General features: G+C 37.7%; 1 protein-coding gene across 4 annotated transcripts in view; it reads left to right on the top strand.

The window, feature by feature from the left end:
- The window catches only part of NR1H4 (nuclear receptor subfamily 1 group H member 4), an 85,584-nt gene that overhangs the window by 28,813 nt on the left and 42,784 nt on the right, over window positions 1–13,987 (top strand). For all 4 annotated transcript variants that reach the window (XM_012469252.2, XM_012469251.2, XM_012469250.2 and 1 more), the window contains one exon: window positions 6,770–7,135. In XM_012469252.2, coding sequence (XP_012324675.1) covers window positions 6,770–7,135 — 366 coding nt within the window. The remainder of the gene's footprint in view (window positions 1–6,769; window positions 7,136–13,987) is intronic.

Genomic DNA, 13,987 nt, shown 5'->3' with positions numbered 1-13,987 from the left:
ATCTATTTAGTGTTTTGTGACTGACATTAAAAACTGGATTAGAACATAATGGAACAGAAATATCGGAGTGCCCCACAAGAAGTAAAGTGATATTTCATGAAATTTAAGAGTTTGGAAAACACAAGCTAATGAACGAGTTTCACGGCAGGTTTCTCCCAACAGTCTATGAAAAATCAGATGAACACAGAGTTGAGCTTTAGGCCGAAGCTCTTTGTTTTCTCTGAATGACAACATAGATTATAATTAAAACACAGTAAAATGTAAAGAATATTTCAATATTTTTTTAAAACAGAAACTCATCTTTTAATTTCCAACAAGACCTGTAATCCCAGCACTTTGGGAGGTCGAGGCGGGTGGATCACGAGGTCAAGAGATCGAGACCATCCTGGTCAACATGGTGAAACCCCGTCTCTACTAATACAAAAAATTAGCTGGGCACGGTGGCGCGTGCCTGTAATCCCAGCTACTCAGGAGGCTGAGGCAGGAGAATTGCCTGAACCCAGGAGGCGGAGGTTGCGGTGAGCCGAGATCGCGCCATTGCACTCCAGCCTGGGTAACAAGAGCGAAACTCCGTCTCAAAAAAAAAAAAAAAAAAAAATTTCCAACAAGAAAAAATTTGAATAATTTTTATAATAATGATAATTGTGAACATGTTTTTGTTCAAATGTGATGTTTAAATGTGATGTTTAAAAGTGACCGACACCGTATTTAGAAATAGAAATTAGTTGGAAGGCTGGGGAAGCAAATTTTCCATTCACTTCAATTTAATCAACATTTACTATGTGTCAGGCATTGTGTTAGATGCCAGGATTGTAAAGAAGAAAATGCAATCTAGTATTTTCCCTCAAAGAGTTCACGGCCTAACCACAACAATCACAAAAAGGTATGAATGTTTATGTGGTGTCAGGTACAAAGCAGCTTACATTCTTTGTCTTAGTTCATCTTTATTACAGCCTCTCATGCAGGCACTGCATTATTTCTTGTAAAGGAAGGAACAGAAGCTTAAAGAAGTTCAATGTGTTTTTCAGGCTCATATACCTAACAAGTTGTGGGTGAATTGAATTCAGATTTGTTCGCTCAGAGGGCACTCTTAGGTAGTATCTCATACCATCTCAAGCTCAGCATGGAAGATAAGCCTGTAAACAAAAGAAATGATTGTACGGGCTTCCAATACGTTTCACATTAGACGTGTGTACAGAGGTAGAAGAGGTGAATTCCACCTGGGGGAACTGGGGCAGGCCTCCTGGCGTAGGTGATTAGGAGTAGGTGATAAGCTGACAAGGCAGGGAGAGGCACTAACTTCACAAAGGCCCAATGCCAGGAACAGCAAACAACTCCACAAGTAAAGCCCTGCCATTTAGTGAAGAAACCATGGATTAAGAAATACAGGAAGGCAGAAAAAGCAATTTTTCCACATATTGCAGTTCACCAGACGTTCATTAAACATTTACTATGGTCAGCATTGTGCCAGGGATGAAAAACCCGATATAACCTGGATGCTTTCTTGGGAGCATCAGAAATTCACTGTGAGATTATGGGAGAGTGCCCTTGCCATTATGCAAACCTGATCTCCCATTTGGGGGTACAGTGGTTCTGGTCCCACACTCCTTAGAGCTGCACTGGCTAATATGCCACATGTGGCTCTTCAACTTTAAATTTTAATTTAGAATTAAATAAAATTTAACATTCAGCCTCTTAGTATCACTAGCACTTTCTAAGGGTTCAATATCCTTATGTGGTTAGTGGCTCCCATGTTGGCAGGTATAGAACGTTTCTGTCACCTCAGAAAGCTCCCTCAGATGGCACTCCTTTAGAGAAGGTGTTGAAACCTGGAGACTGTCCATCCAGAAGAATTTTACTTTCTTCTCAGGGCTTCTCAGATTCCCCTGGAGTCCATCCATGTGTTCTCATTTCAGAACTCTTCCCTAAACTCTCATGGAGAACTGTCACAAAGGAATCCTAATTATCATGCTCTTTCATAACTATTTCCAAAATAAAAATTCCTAAATCTAAATTTTAATATGTGTTTTCCCTTTTAAATTGTATCAAAATAGAAATAAATTTACCTTTTCAGAAAGCATACTCTAAAGTCGAACTGCCTCTACTCCCTCCACATCTTATTTTCTGTCAGACAATGTGTAGTTGCTTACTTGTTTACTCATTTTTGTCCCAACCCTAGACATCCCCAATTCCCAAAACACACAAACAAGAGAAAGGCTGAGCCTTTATATGTGTCTTTTTTACTTTCATATCCTCACACCCTAACACAGTGACTGCTGAATAACAAGTGTTTTTTATCATACACACACACACACACACACACACACACACACACACAGAGAGAGAGAGAGAAAGAGGGAGAGAGAGAGAGCGTGAGCATATGTTTATAAATATATATTTGTAATGAAAGCACTATCCTAATACTACATCATCAAGACAGACTATGTGTTAACAATTACTTATTAACTATCAATTAACTATCACTAAAATGATTTTGCTAGGTTCTTTAGAAAACAACATGTCTTTTAATGACACTCAACTTACCGAAACTGCTTCTCAACAACCATATTTTATATTCAGAATTACCTTCTGAGATAGGAACAGTCCCATCTTACAGAAGACACTGAAATAGAAAAAGCTTAGGCAGTTAAGATGTCACAGTCAGTTAATGGTGGAAGTCCAACCATTTTGGAATATGTTGGCCATGCTGGTTCTTTGGTTGTAAGGTGCCTTTGTAATTACCTCTCTATTTGTGGAGATTTAGGGGACACACTATGAAATACTAGAAGTGGATGTGCTTTGAGAATAGAAGTGTTTTTTTTTGTTGTTTTTTTTTTGAGATGGAGTCTCGCTCTGTCACCCAGGCTGGAGTACAATGGCATGATCTTGGCTCAGTGCAGCCTCTGCCTCCCATGTTCAAGTGATTTTCCTGACTCAGCCTCCTGAGCGGTTGGGTTACAGGCGCCTACCACCATGCCCAGCTAATTTTTGTATTTTTAGTAGAGACAAGGTTTTGTCATGTTGGTCCGGTGGGTCTCGAATTCCTTACCTCGGGTAATCCACACGCCTTGGCCTCCCAAAATGCTGGGATTATAGGCATGAGCCACTGCACTCAGCCAAGAATAGAAGTATTATTTAATATTATTGTGTACTGTTCTCATGTTTTTACTGATGTTCTACTGTTTTAGCATAATATTATCTATATCTCTGTGAAAGCTCTCCATTTTGATCTAAGTCATTCCAAGGAGTGATATGACAGTGTTACCATTATCTAACTTGAGTTGGACTCCATTGTGTTTCTTGATTATGAAAATATTTGTTTTGTTGAAATAATGCTTAGAGACTTTAGAATTATCATGTGAGGAGAAAAAAAATACACATTTCCTTGGATTCTACAGAATCCAGATACTATTGGGTTTTGACCCTGGGCAAATTACTTAATTCTTACTAGCCCTGTGGCAGAGAGAAACTGGGCTGAGGGAGGAAGGGGAGTTAAGGGAATAAGATAGGTTGGAGGACAAAATCTAGGTGTAAGTGAAACTAACGCTTTTAATACTTTTTAGTTATTTCCAATTCTGTTCACTCCAGAAATTTTCATAGTATTTGGTGATGAAATAGATCAGGATTTTGCTTATATTTTATCTTTTCTTTTTGTGTAATAATTCCATATTTTTCCCCTTCCATTTTGTGGTCATAAGACAAAGAACCATTTCTAAAATGTTTAACTGCTAGATATACTCATTTTATGTTGTTTTTATATGGATAAGTCAGACAGAAGGAAAGGAAATTGATTTTTGTACAGATACTGTGTACCATGTGCTCTGTCATTCATTTCCTGGGTTAATGCAGAAAGTGTTCTTTTCAACATGTAATATGTATATTCTGCACTTTGCCAGTGTAGAAAAGCCCTGAATTCTAATGTTCATAAGCTATTAGTCACATACTTATGGAGACTTTTAGATATAAAGAACTAGAAGATTATCTAGGATGGAGTCTTCTCTTTACAGATGAACAGAGGGAGACCCAGGTAGCGTAAGTAATGGTTTTTAAATGCCATATAACTAGATTCAGGAACATGACTCCCAGGGACCTAGAGACCTCTTCTATTGGGAAAACTTCCCAAGAGAAGCAATACCTACAGGGAATTTAGAGATAGGTGACATTAGTGAGATGAAGCCCTGGGAGGGGTTGGCTATGTTGAGAACCATTCCAGGCTCAGGAAGCAGCAAGTGGGAGAAGTCCTGAGTCTGGAAGCATCAAGGCACATTCAAGAAAGAGAGACATCAGAACGCAGAAAGTGGCTGGAAAAGAAAGCAAGGGTAGGGACATGCAGAAGCTTGCGGGCCCAGTTATAGGTTATGTGCAAGCAGAGGCCGAGAAGGGGGTTACAAACGCGAGTAGGAGGAAGGAGAAAAAGGCTTTGACTATCATGTTTTGAAGCATCACACACCTGAAATTACCCCCAGAGAGCAGCAATTCAGTGCATGAGCTTTGAGATTAGACTTCTAGAGCTCACATCTCATCTATTTAGGTAGGTAGATGTAAAGTTGCTTAACTTCTCTGTGCTTCATGGTACTCATTTGTAAGTAGGGGATAATAATGTTACCTATCTCATAGGGTTTTGTGAGAAATAAATGAGAATATGCAAGTGCCTGCCACTAGGAAGAACTCTATAAAAATTTTCTGCAAAATATAGTAATCATAATAATTATAGTAATCATTTCAACCATCTTTTGAGCACAGCAAAGAGCATTCATTCTTCATGTATACATGCATAAGTCCACAATCCCTAATTGCCAATTCTAAATCCCCAAGGCCCCGAAAAACCATGTTTTTCTAAAAGTTTGCCACACACTTATTTTGGTGACAGAACCTGACCTGAATGAATGTGAAACTATTTATGGTCTTTACGTATTGCACTTACTGTGAATATTCATTAGTTTCACTGTGGAAAATATTGCTGTATTTGATTCTGGGTTCTGTTCCAGACTGCGCTGGGGGGGATATAAATAGCACTGTATTCTGTTCTAAAATCCAGAAAATTCTGAATTCTAAAACACATATGACTGCAAGCGTTTCAGATAAGGAACTGTGAATCTGTATAATCTCACTCAATCCTCAGCCTATCCCTTGATATTGATGTTATCATCCCAAGCCTGCTGCCATGAAAACTGAGGTTTATCAATAGTTTGTATAATTTGCTCAAAGTCCCATGGTTCATCAGAGATGGAGTTGGAATTTTGGTCTAAAATTATCTGACAACACTTTGAAGAGTGAGAGACATTTGTAAACTTTCCTATCTCTTATTTATGTATATTTTTTCAGCATTTGCATAATTTAAATATTTCTATTTTCTAAAGAGCCATAGTTGATGTTTTCAGGAAATAGAAGCATTTTCATAACCTGATGGTTTTCTATTACCTAGAGGTTTTCTAAATAAGGGGCTCCTTTAAAAGTGATGGTAGTAAGAATAATAATTATTATTCCTATTTTAAGTCAGCTATAATGTATCAAGCACTTCTTGTGCGCCAAACATTTAGCAAAGCACTTGGCACACATTATCTCATATAATCCTTACATCAACCCAGTGAGGTAGGTACTATTATTCTCTGTTTTATTAGGAGAAAACTGCAACTTAAAGACATTAAGGAATTGCCAACTGCACACAGATTGTAAGTAACAGAGCAAGAATTTGAATCCAGTAGATAGATTGCAGGCACTGCATTCTTTTTTTTTAAGCTCCTCCTGTGTTTTACAATGATTAAAATAATACATACATATACACATGACAAAAATTACAAACGCTAAAAAAATTACGCAGTCTTCTATTCCAGAATATAATGTAAATATGCCACCTCTCACAGTCACTACCACCTACTTTCTTTTGTATCATGCAGAAATTTGCCTTTGTGCATGCGTGCGTGTGTGTGCACACACACACAGCATTTCTTTAATACCCAAGTGAATATACACATTGTTCTGTAGCTTACTTTTTTCATATAGCACCATATTGTAGAAACTTTTCCATATCAGCACATAGAAATCTAAATAATCGTTTTACATCTACTTAATGTTTCAGTGTATGGATGTAACAAATTTATTTAAGTAGACTCCTATGGATGAATATTTAGATTGTTTCTAATTTATGGCTCTTGCAAATTTGCTACAAGTGAATATTTTTACAAAACACTTTTTCATAGAGGTTTAAGCATATTTCTGAAATAAATTTTCAAGCAGTGGAAAATTTATGCTGGGTTAAAAGGACACTGAAGTTTAAAAAAACTGGAAAATATTGACAAATTTTCCCCCCAAAATATTTATTTTCCTAACAGTATGTATTATGAAACTTTTTAAATCCTCTCACATTTGAAGATGAAAACTGTAGTGTTTTAGTTTCAATTTAAATTTAATTATTGACAAAGATGAGTACATTGTTCTGTTTACAAAACACTCATGTTTTTATTTTTAAAATTGACGATTCTTTTCCTTTATCCTTTTTTCCATAGGTTCTCAAATATTTTCTTATTGGCTTTCAAGAGCTCTTTATACATTAATGATGAGTCTGTCCTCTATGTTGCAGATATTTTTCTGAGTTTTTAATTTGTCATTTAATTATATTATGTGTATACTGTAAAAAGGTGTAAATTTTTATGTAGTTAAATGTTTCAGTCTTTTCTTAGAGCCCACACTCCTAACCATTATGCTAAACTGCCTGTCTAATTTCCAGAATGATGACATTCATTCCAGTTTTATTGTCACTTTTGTTCAGGTGTTTTAACAGAACAAGTGGCAGGTCCTCTGGGACAGAACCTGGAAGTGGAGCCATACTCACAATACAGCAATGTTCAGTTTCCCCAAGTTCAACCACAGATTTCCTCATCATCCTATTATTCCAACCTGGGTTTCTACCCCCAGCAGCCTGAAGAGTGGTACTCTCCTGGAATGTATGAACTCAGGCGAATGCCAGCTGAGACTCTCTACCAGGGAGAGACTGAGGAAGCAGAGATGCCTGTAACAAAGAAGCCCCGCATGGGCGCATCAGCAGGGAGAATCAAAGGGGATGAGCTGTGTGTTGTTTGTGGAGACAGAGCCTCTGGATACCACTATAATGCACTGACCTGTGAGGGATGCAAAGGTAAGCGTTTTCTCCAGATTGGCAGTTTTCTCCTTCAGGTTTTACTATATTGGTTGTTGAAATCCCTTGGACTAGATGCTTTTCTTTCCCCAGGCAACTCCCCATTTTCTCCTCCTCTGCTTCTACCTCCTCATCTTTGTTGGGCAGTCATAGAGCTATAGGAAGACTGTTAAGAGTATTTAGCTTAGATAGAGGTAATATTGTTCCTTTTCAAAACCTCACACAAAGCTAAAGACAACTTGTGATTAAATTTAACTTGTTGTAGGTTTTGTTTGCTTTTGTGTTGAAACTGTTTAACTCATCTCTTAAAATTAAGATAAAGAATACAACTTTATTCAATAAATATTTAAAAATACGTTTTCATGTACTTTAGTTAATTGAGAAAGAGATAAAGAAAGAAAGAGCAAAGTAATAATAGCTTATATTAAAAAACATTTCATTTAGCTTGGTGGTGGTGGCTCATGCCTGTAATCCCAACACTTTGGGAGGCTGAGGCGGGTTGACCACTTGAGTCCAGGAGTTCAAGACTAGCTAGAGCAACGTGGAAAAATCCCATCTCTACAAAAAATACAAAAATTAGCCAGGTGTGATGGAGCATGCCTGTTGCCCCAGCTACTTGGGAGGCAGAGGTGAGAGGATCACCTGAGCCTGGGTGGTTGAGGCTACAGTGAGCCATGATCATACCACTGCATTCCAGGCTGAGTGACAGGAGAGACCCTGCCTCAAAATATATATATATATATTTTTTATTTAGCAGTAATATAGATTTGTGAGAGATGCTGTAGAGCAATCATAAGAAAATTGCAATCCATTTAGGATGGATAAAATATAACAAATGAAATATAAAAATGACAATGTAAAGTCCCATGTGATTACTGTCTCAACTATGGCACAGATAGTAAGTTTGTAAAATTTTAGAGGAAAGAACAGGATAGGCTAATAGGTTCATCTGTTTATTGTTGTATTTATTCATTAAACAAATATTTGGGCACACCCACCATAAGCTAGGCACTCTGCTAGCCTCTAGAACATTGAACACTGAATAAAAACTGTCTCTTGAGCAGAATCTTTTGGATGGTGTGCCACATTGGGGTTCTCAGTTGCCGATAGTTGCTATGAAAATAAACAGAGGACCCAGTCACATAAGAACGGCTCAAAGACATTTCAAACCTTTGAAAGTTCAAATGATCAGATTGCGTAAAGCCATATTAGTCATTTCTTAAAAACTGGGAATGACACTGTTAGAATTTTTTTTTAAATAAGAAGCATTAATACACCAACTTTAAAAACTAAAGCAGATCTATAAAGAAAACTTAAAAGATCCCATTTATGACCTTCAGAATGTCCTTAACCTTTTTGTGGAGAGTCACGTTTGAATAGGTAAATGAACTTACACATTCTTTGAATGCATAGATTACGTCTTCTCTACCTGTATTGCTACTCATGACACCTAGCACAGTGCCTGGCACATAGGAAATGTGGAGTAAATGTCTTTTGAATGACACAATGAAAAACCATGTTCATCACTGGTACTTAATAAGTCTCTACTTTGTAAAACTGCGTTCAAATTTTTTTTTACAATACTGAATTCTTCCCCATCTCCAAATGATAAAAAGTAAATATTACCTTCAATTCCTATATGAAATGAAAGATCTTTTTGAGCTGACAGAATTGTGGAGATCAAAATCTGCTTATGTTATAGATTTTAAAGTGGGATGGAATTAAAGCAGGAAAACATTTCTAATTGGTTAGAAAAATAAAATAGGCCAGATGCGGTGGCTCACATATGTAAGTCCCAGTACTTTTGGAGGCCAAGGTGGGAAGATCACCTGAGGTTAAAAGTTCAAGACCAGCCTGGCCAACGTGGTGAAACCCCATCTCTACTAAAAGCACAAAAATTAGCTGGGCATGGTGATGTGCACCTGTAGTCCCAGCTACTGAAGAGGCTGAGGCAGGAGAATTGCTCAAATCCAGGAGGCGGAGGTTGCCATGAGCCGAGATCGTGCCATTGCATTGCAGCCTGGGTGACAGATCAAGACTCCATCTGAAAAAATAAAATAGTTTCCAAATGACAGACCTGAAACTGGAACTAAAGTAAACAAAAATAAAACTTCTACAGATAGGTTTGAGAAACCAACTGCTCATCTACGTAAAAGAAAATGAACAAACTTTGTAGTAGCTCTAGTCAAAAAGTGACTGGGGCTCTTACACTGGAGGGCAAAATTAGTACCAAAAGCTGAAGCTTATAGGATGGCATGTTTTGAGGCCTAATTCAAGAGTTAATTTTTTAACACTAACATGAATTGTCCCAAAAATGAGATTGGCTTTTTGCCTTAGGTGGTAATGAACTTCTTCTCATCATTATGGGAATTCAAAAAGAGGTTACATGAACAGGCTCGGGTGCTCCCATTACAGGAAATTAGTATGTTATATGGGACACAGTATTAGTTGGCTTCTGAAGTCCTTCTTTAAATCCTTTGAATCTGTAGTACCCATCTTTATAATATTCTAATTATTTCGTGCCTGTTTTTTCTTCTAAGCAAGTTTGTAAATTTCCTAAGTTGAAAAGTATCTGTAATTCATGTACTCCCTCCTATTGCTATGAATTGATGAAAGGGAAAGATAGACCACGGTTTTTAAACCTTGACACTATTGAGATTTTAGGCTGGAAAACTCTGTGTTGTGAGGGGATATCTTGTACATATTGTGGGATATTTAGCAGTAGCCTGGCTTTTATCCACTAGATCCCAGTAGCAACCCTCAGTTTGTGACAACCAAGTGTCTACAGACGTTGAAAAATGTCCTCTCGGGGGCAAAATTACCCCAGTTGAGAATCACTGAGAGACTATTCAGTGAAAAGTATAATATAGAGCTTCTCAAACTTGAGCCACACATGGAGCTTTCTTGAGGGAAGCTATAATATTTCTTAGGTGCCTCTAATGTTGACTTAAATTACTTTTAATGAATTACTTATGTTATTAAGCAATTACAGCATAAGCTATATTATATCGTGTATCATCTTTTATACACTGAAATATTTCTATACAAAAAAGAACAAAAACAAATTTACAAAATTACATACAAACAAAACTACAAAACCAATAAAATAATATTAGATCATATAATTTTGTTGCTCAATATGTTACACAACTTAGGTTCTTCTGAGTTTGGTATACCTAGACCATGTATCATAGGAGGCCTCAATTCTCCACTGCTTTTCTCTCTTTGAACAGTTGATTCTTCCAAACCTTTGTTCACACAGAGCTCCATTTGACCATCCCTGAGCTGGGTACATCTTGGGCATATGAAGTTTACCTTTGCCATTTTGCCATAGCTTTTTTTTTTTTTTTTGGAGACAGGGTCTTGCTCTATCACCCAGACTGGAATGTCATGGTGCGATCTCCACTCACTGCAACCTCCGCTTCCTGGGTTCCAGTGATCCTGTTTCAGCCTCCCCGAGTAGCTGGGATTACAGGTTCCCACCACCATACCTGGTTAATTTTTATATTTTTAGTAGAGATGGGATTTCATCATGTTGGCCAGGCTGGTCTTGAACTCCTGACCTCAGGTGATCCACCACCTCGGTCTCCCAAAGTGTTCGGATTACAGGCATGAGCCACTGCGCCTAGCCTGTCATAGCTCTTGACAACCAAATCATACTTCTTGCTGCTAATGGCTACAAACAAAACTAAGAGTGATTAGTTTGAATGTCAGTATAAGATGGTCATAGACATGATCCAGACAATGCTATTGTTAGTTTTTTAAATACTGTCATAAAATAAAAATGTAAAAAATAAATTTAGCATGCGTAAAGGCCTTAGAAAAAATTGTGGCACATAGTCAAAACTCAATAAATGTTTGTTGTTTGTATTGTTACGGTCCTAGAATTATGTATCGTGTAATGGCAGTGTGAGTATTTTCTGCCTATATTGGTAAATGTTGATGCCCAATTCATTGTGAGTTGTTTGACAATATTTATTTGACATAGATTCAGATTACCTACAGCCACTTCAACTTGTCTGTGTAGACCAATGCTACTAAAAGCATAGTACCTGGACCAGCAGTATCAGGATCACTAGAGAATTTATAGAATTTTGGGGTTTTACCTCAGACTTACTGAATTGGAATTTCTGGAAAAGGGGCCCAAGAATCTGTGATTTAACAAGCACTACATGCTAAAGTTTGAGAATACTGGGGTACAAATCATATCCAAAAAGCCACCTAAGGCCACTCATCTGGCCAAGCATCTTGGTTGTATGCTGTGACTGTGATGAGAAAAGAGAACAGAAAGAATGCTTCCCTCCAAAAGCACAATTCAGTAGAATAAAATGTAGTCTTGAAAGCTGAACTGGAAAGACACAAAGTCTAATCTAACTCTTCTTTCCTGCTAGGAGAGAAAGAAGCAGAAAATAGCATGCATAATTTATTCTGAAAATCTGATTCGAAGAAAAATTTTAATGTATATACTTTTGAACCTACAAATTTCAGTGCTAATGACATGCTAATTCTTATGGTAGGCATTTTAGAAACTTTTTCTTTGGACTTTACAGCAACTATGGAAAGTTGGTATTATTGTGCCTATTTTAAAGTAAGGAATAAGCATATCACTCCCAAAACAAGCTAAGATTTAGGGATGCCAGTGCTAATAACTTGTGTGATGCGTTTTACTATATTTTTTTTTTCTGAGATGGAGTTTTGCTCTTGTTGCCCAGGCTGGAGTGCAATGATGCTATCTCAGCTCACTGCAACCTCAGCCTCCTGGGTTCCAGTGATTCTCCTGCCTCAGTCTCCTGAGTAGGTGGGATTACAGGCCCCCATCACCATGCCCAGATAATTTTTTTTTTTTTTTTTGTATTTTTAGTAGAGATGGGGTTTCACCATGTTGGCCAGACTGGTCTGAAACTCCTGACCTCAGGTGATCCACCCGCCTTGACCTCCCAAAGTTCTGGGATTACAGGCTTTAGCCACCACACTTGGTCATGTTTACTATACTTTAATAATAAATGTATTAATTCTGATACCTTATGTCCATTTTATTTTCTTAAATTTATGATTGACATACCAATTTTACATATTTATGGGGTACAACGTATTTTGATACATTTATAAATGTGTAAAAATGAAGTCAGGGTAATTAGCACATCTAACAGCTTAATTTATTATATTTTCATTATGAGAATATTAAAAAACCTCTCTTCTTCTTATTTTGAAATACACAGTATATTATTGTTAACTCTAGTCACGCTGCTATGCAATAGAACATCAGACATATTCCTTCTATTTAACTGTACCCTTGGACCCGTTGACTAATCTCACTGTCCTCTTCTCCCTCCATCCTCCTCATCCTCTCATAGTTTCTATTCTATTCTCTATTTCCATGAGAACAATGTTTTAGTCTATGTGTAAGTGAGATGATGTGGTATTTGTCTTTCTGTGCTTGCCTTATTTCACTTAATGTAATTCCTCTGGACTCACCACGTTATCACAAATGGCAGGGTTTCATTCTGTTTTTTATGTCTCAATAGTATTCCATTATGTATACATACCACATTTTCTTGATCCATTCATTCACTGATGAACATTTAAGTTGATCCCCTGTCTTGGCTATTGTGAATAGTGCTGCAATAAATATAGGAGTGCAGATATCTCTTTGACATACTGATTTCATTTCCTTTGGAGGTATACCGTGTGGTAGGATTCCTGGATCATATGGTAGTTCCATTTTTAATTTTGTGAGGAAACTTCATACGTTTTCCATTATGACTATACAAATTTACACTCCCACCAGCAGTAAGGGTTTACTTTTCTCTACATCCTTGCCAAAACTTGTTTTCTTTTGGTTTCTTGATAGTCATTCTAAATGGAGCAAGATGATATCTCATAATAGTTTTTTTTTTTTTTGAAATGGAGTCTGGCTCTTGTTACCCAGTCTGGAGTGCAATAGTGGGATTTCTGCTCACCACAAGCTCCACCTCCCTGGTTCAAGTGATTCTCCTGCTTCAGCCTCCCAAGTAGCTAGGATAACAGGCATGTGCTACCACGCCCAACTAATTTTGTATTTTTAGTAGAGATGGGGTTTCTCCATGTTGGTTAGGTTGGTCTTGAATTCCCGACCTCAGGTGATCAGCCCGCCTTGGCCTCCCAAAGTGCTACGATTACAGGTGTGACCATCGTGCCTGGCCACTCTCAGTATAGTTTTGATTTGCATTTCCCTGATGATTAGCAGTGTTGAGCTCCTTATGCCCATTTTTATGGAAGTAGAAGCTGAAGCATAAGTTAATCTACTTACCCAAGTTTTCATAGCTAATAAGAACTTTAAAACTATACCTTGTAATCTAACTCCAGAGCCTGCATGATTGACCACTAGGCTATGATGCGTTTTATTGGTTGTTTACTAAGTGATCGTTCTACCCTTCAGTTGTTTGCTCAGTGGTGATATTGACTAATTCAGTGGCCAGAGGAAGAAAACCAAGCAGTCCATTTAGATGTTAAGGTATCAGTATTGTTTCAGCCAAGGGAATGAACCCCTAAAGTCATTAACCTTGGATGGCTTACCTAGAGGTGAATTTGTCTTTCTGTCTTGTGAACTGTGCTTATGGCCAAGTGAAACTTGGTCCACCTGAGAAGAGTTTTGGGGCATGGCAGGGTAAATATACTGAGACCAGTGGTCCAAGGACAACCCTAGAATACACTTATCTTAAAGGTGGCCAGGGGAAGAGAAGCCCACAAAGGATATAGAATCAAAGAAGTCAGATAGAAGTCTACAAGGAAGTACAGGATCACAGAAGGCAAGGAGACAGAGACAGTAGTCAGAAGAGAGCCAACCTTTGGTGAAGTTTAGGAAGGAGAAAG

The sequence above is a fragment of the Aotus nancymaae genome, unplaced genomic scaffold, assembly GCF_030222135.1.
Source record: "Aotus nancymaae isolate 86718 unplaced genomic scaffold, 86718_ANA_hifiasm-v0.15.2.pri h1tg000016l, whole genome shotgun sequence".
Classification (NCBI taxonomy): Eukaryota; Metazoa; Chordata; class Mammalia; order Primates; family Aotidae; genus Aotus; species Aotus nancymaae.
Note: the sequence above shows the minus strand (reverse complement) of the source record. Positions and strands in the feature narration are given on the sequence as shown.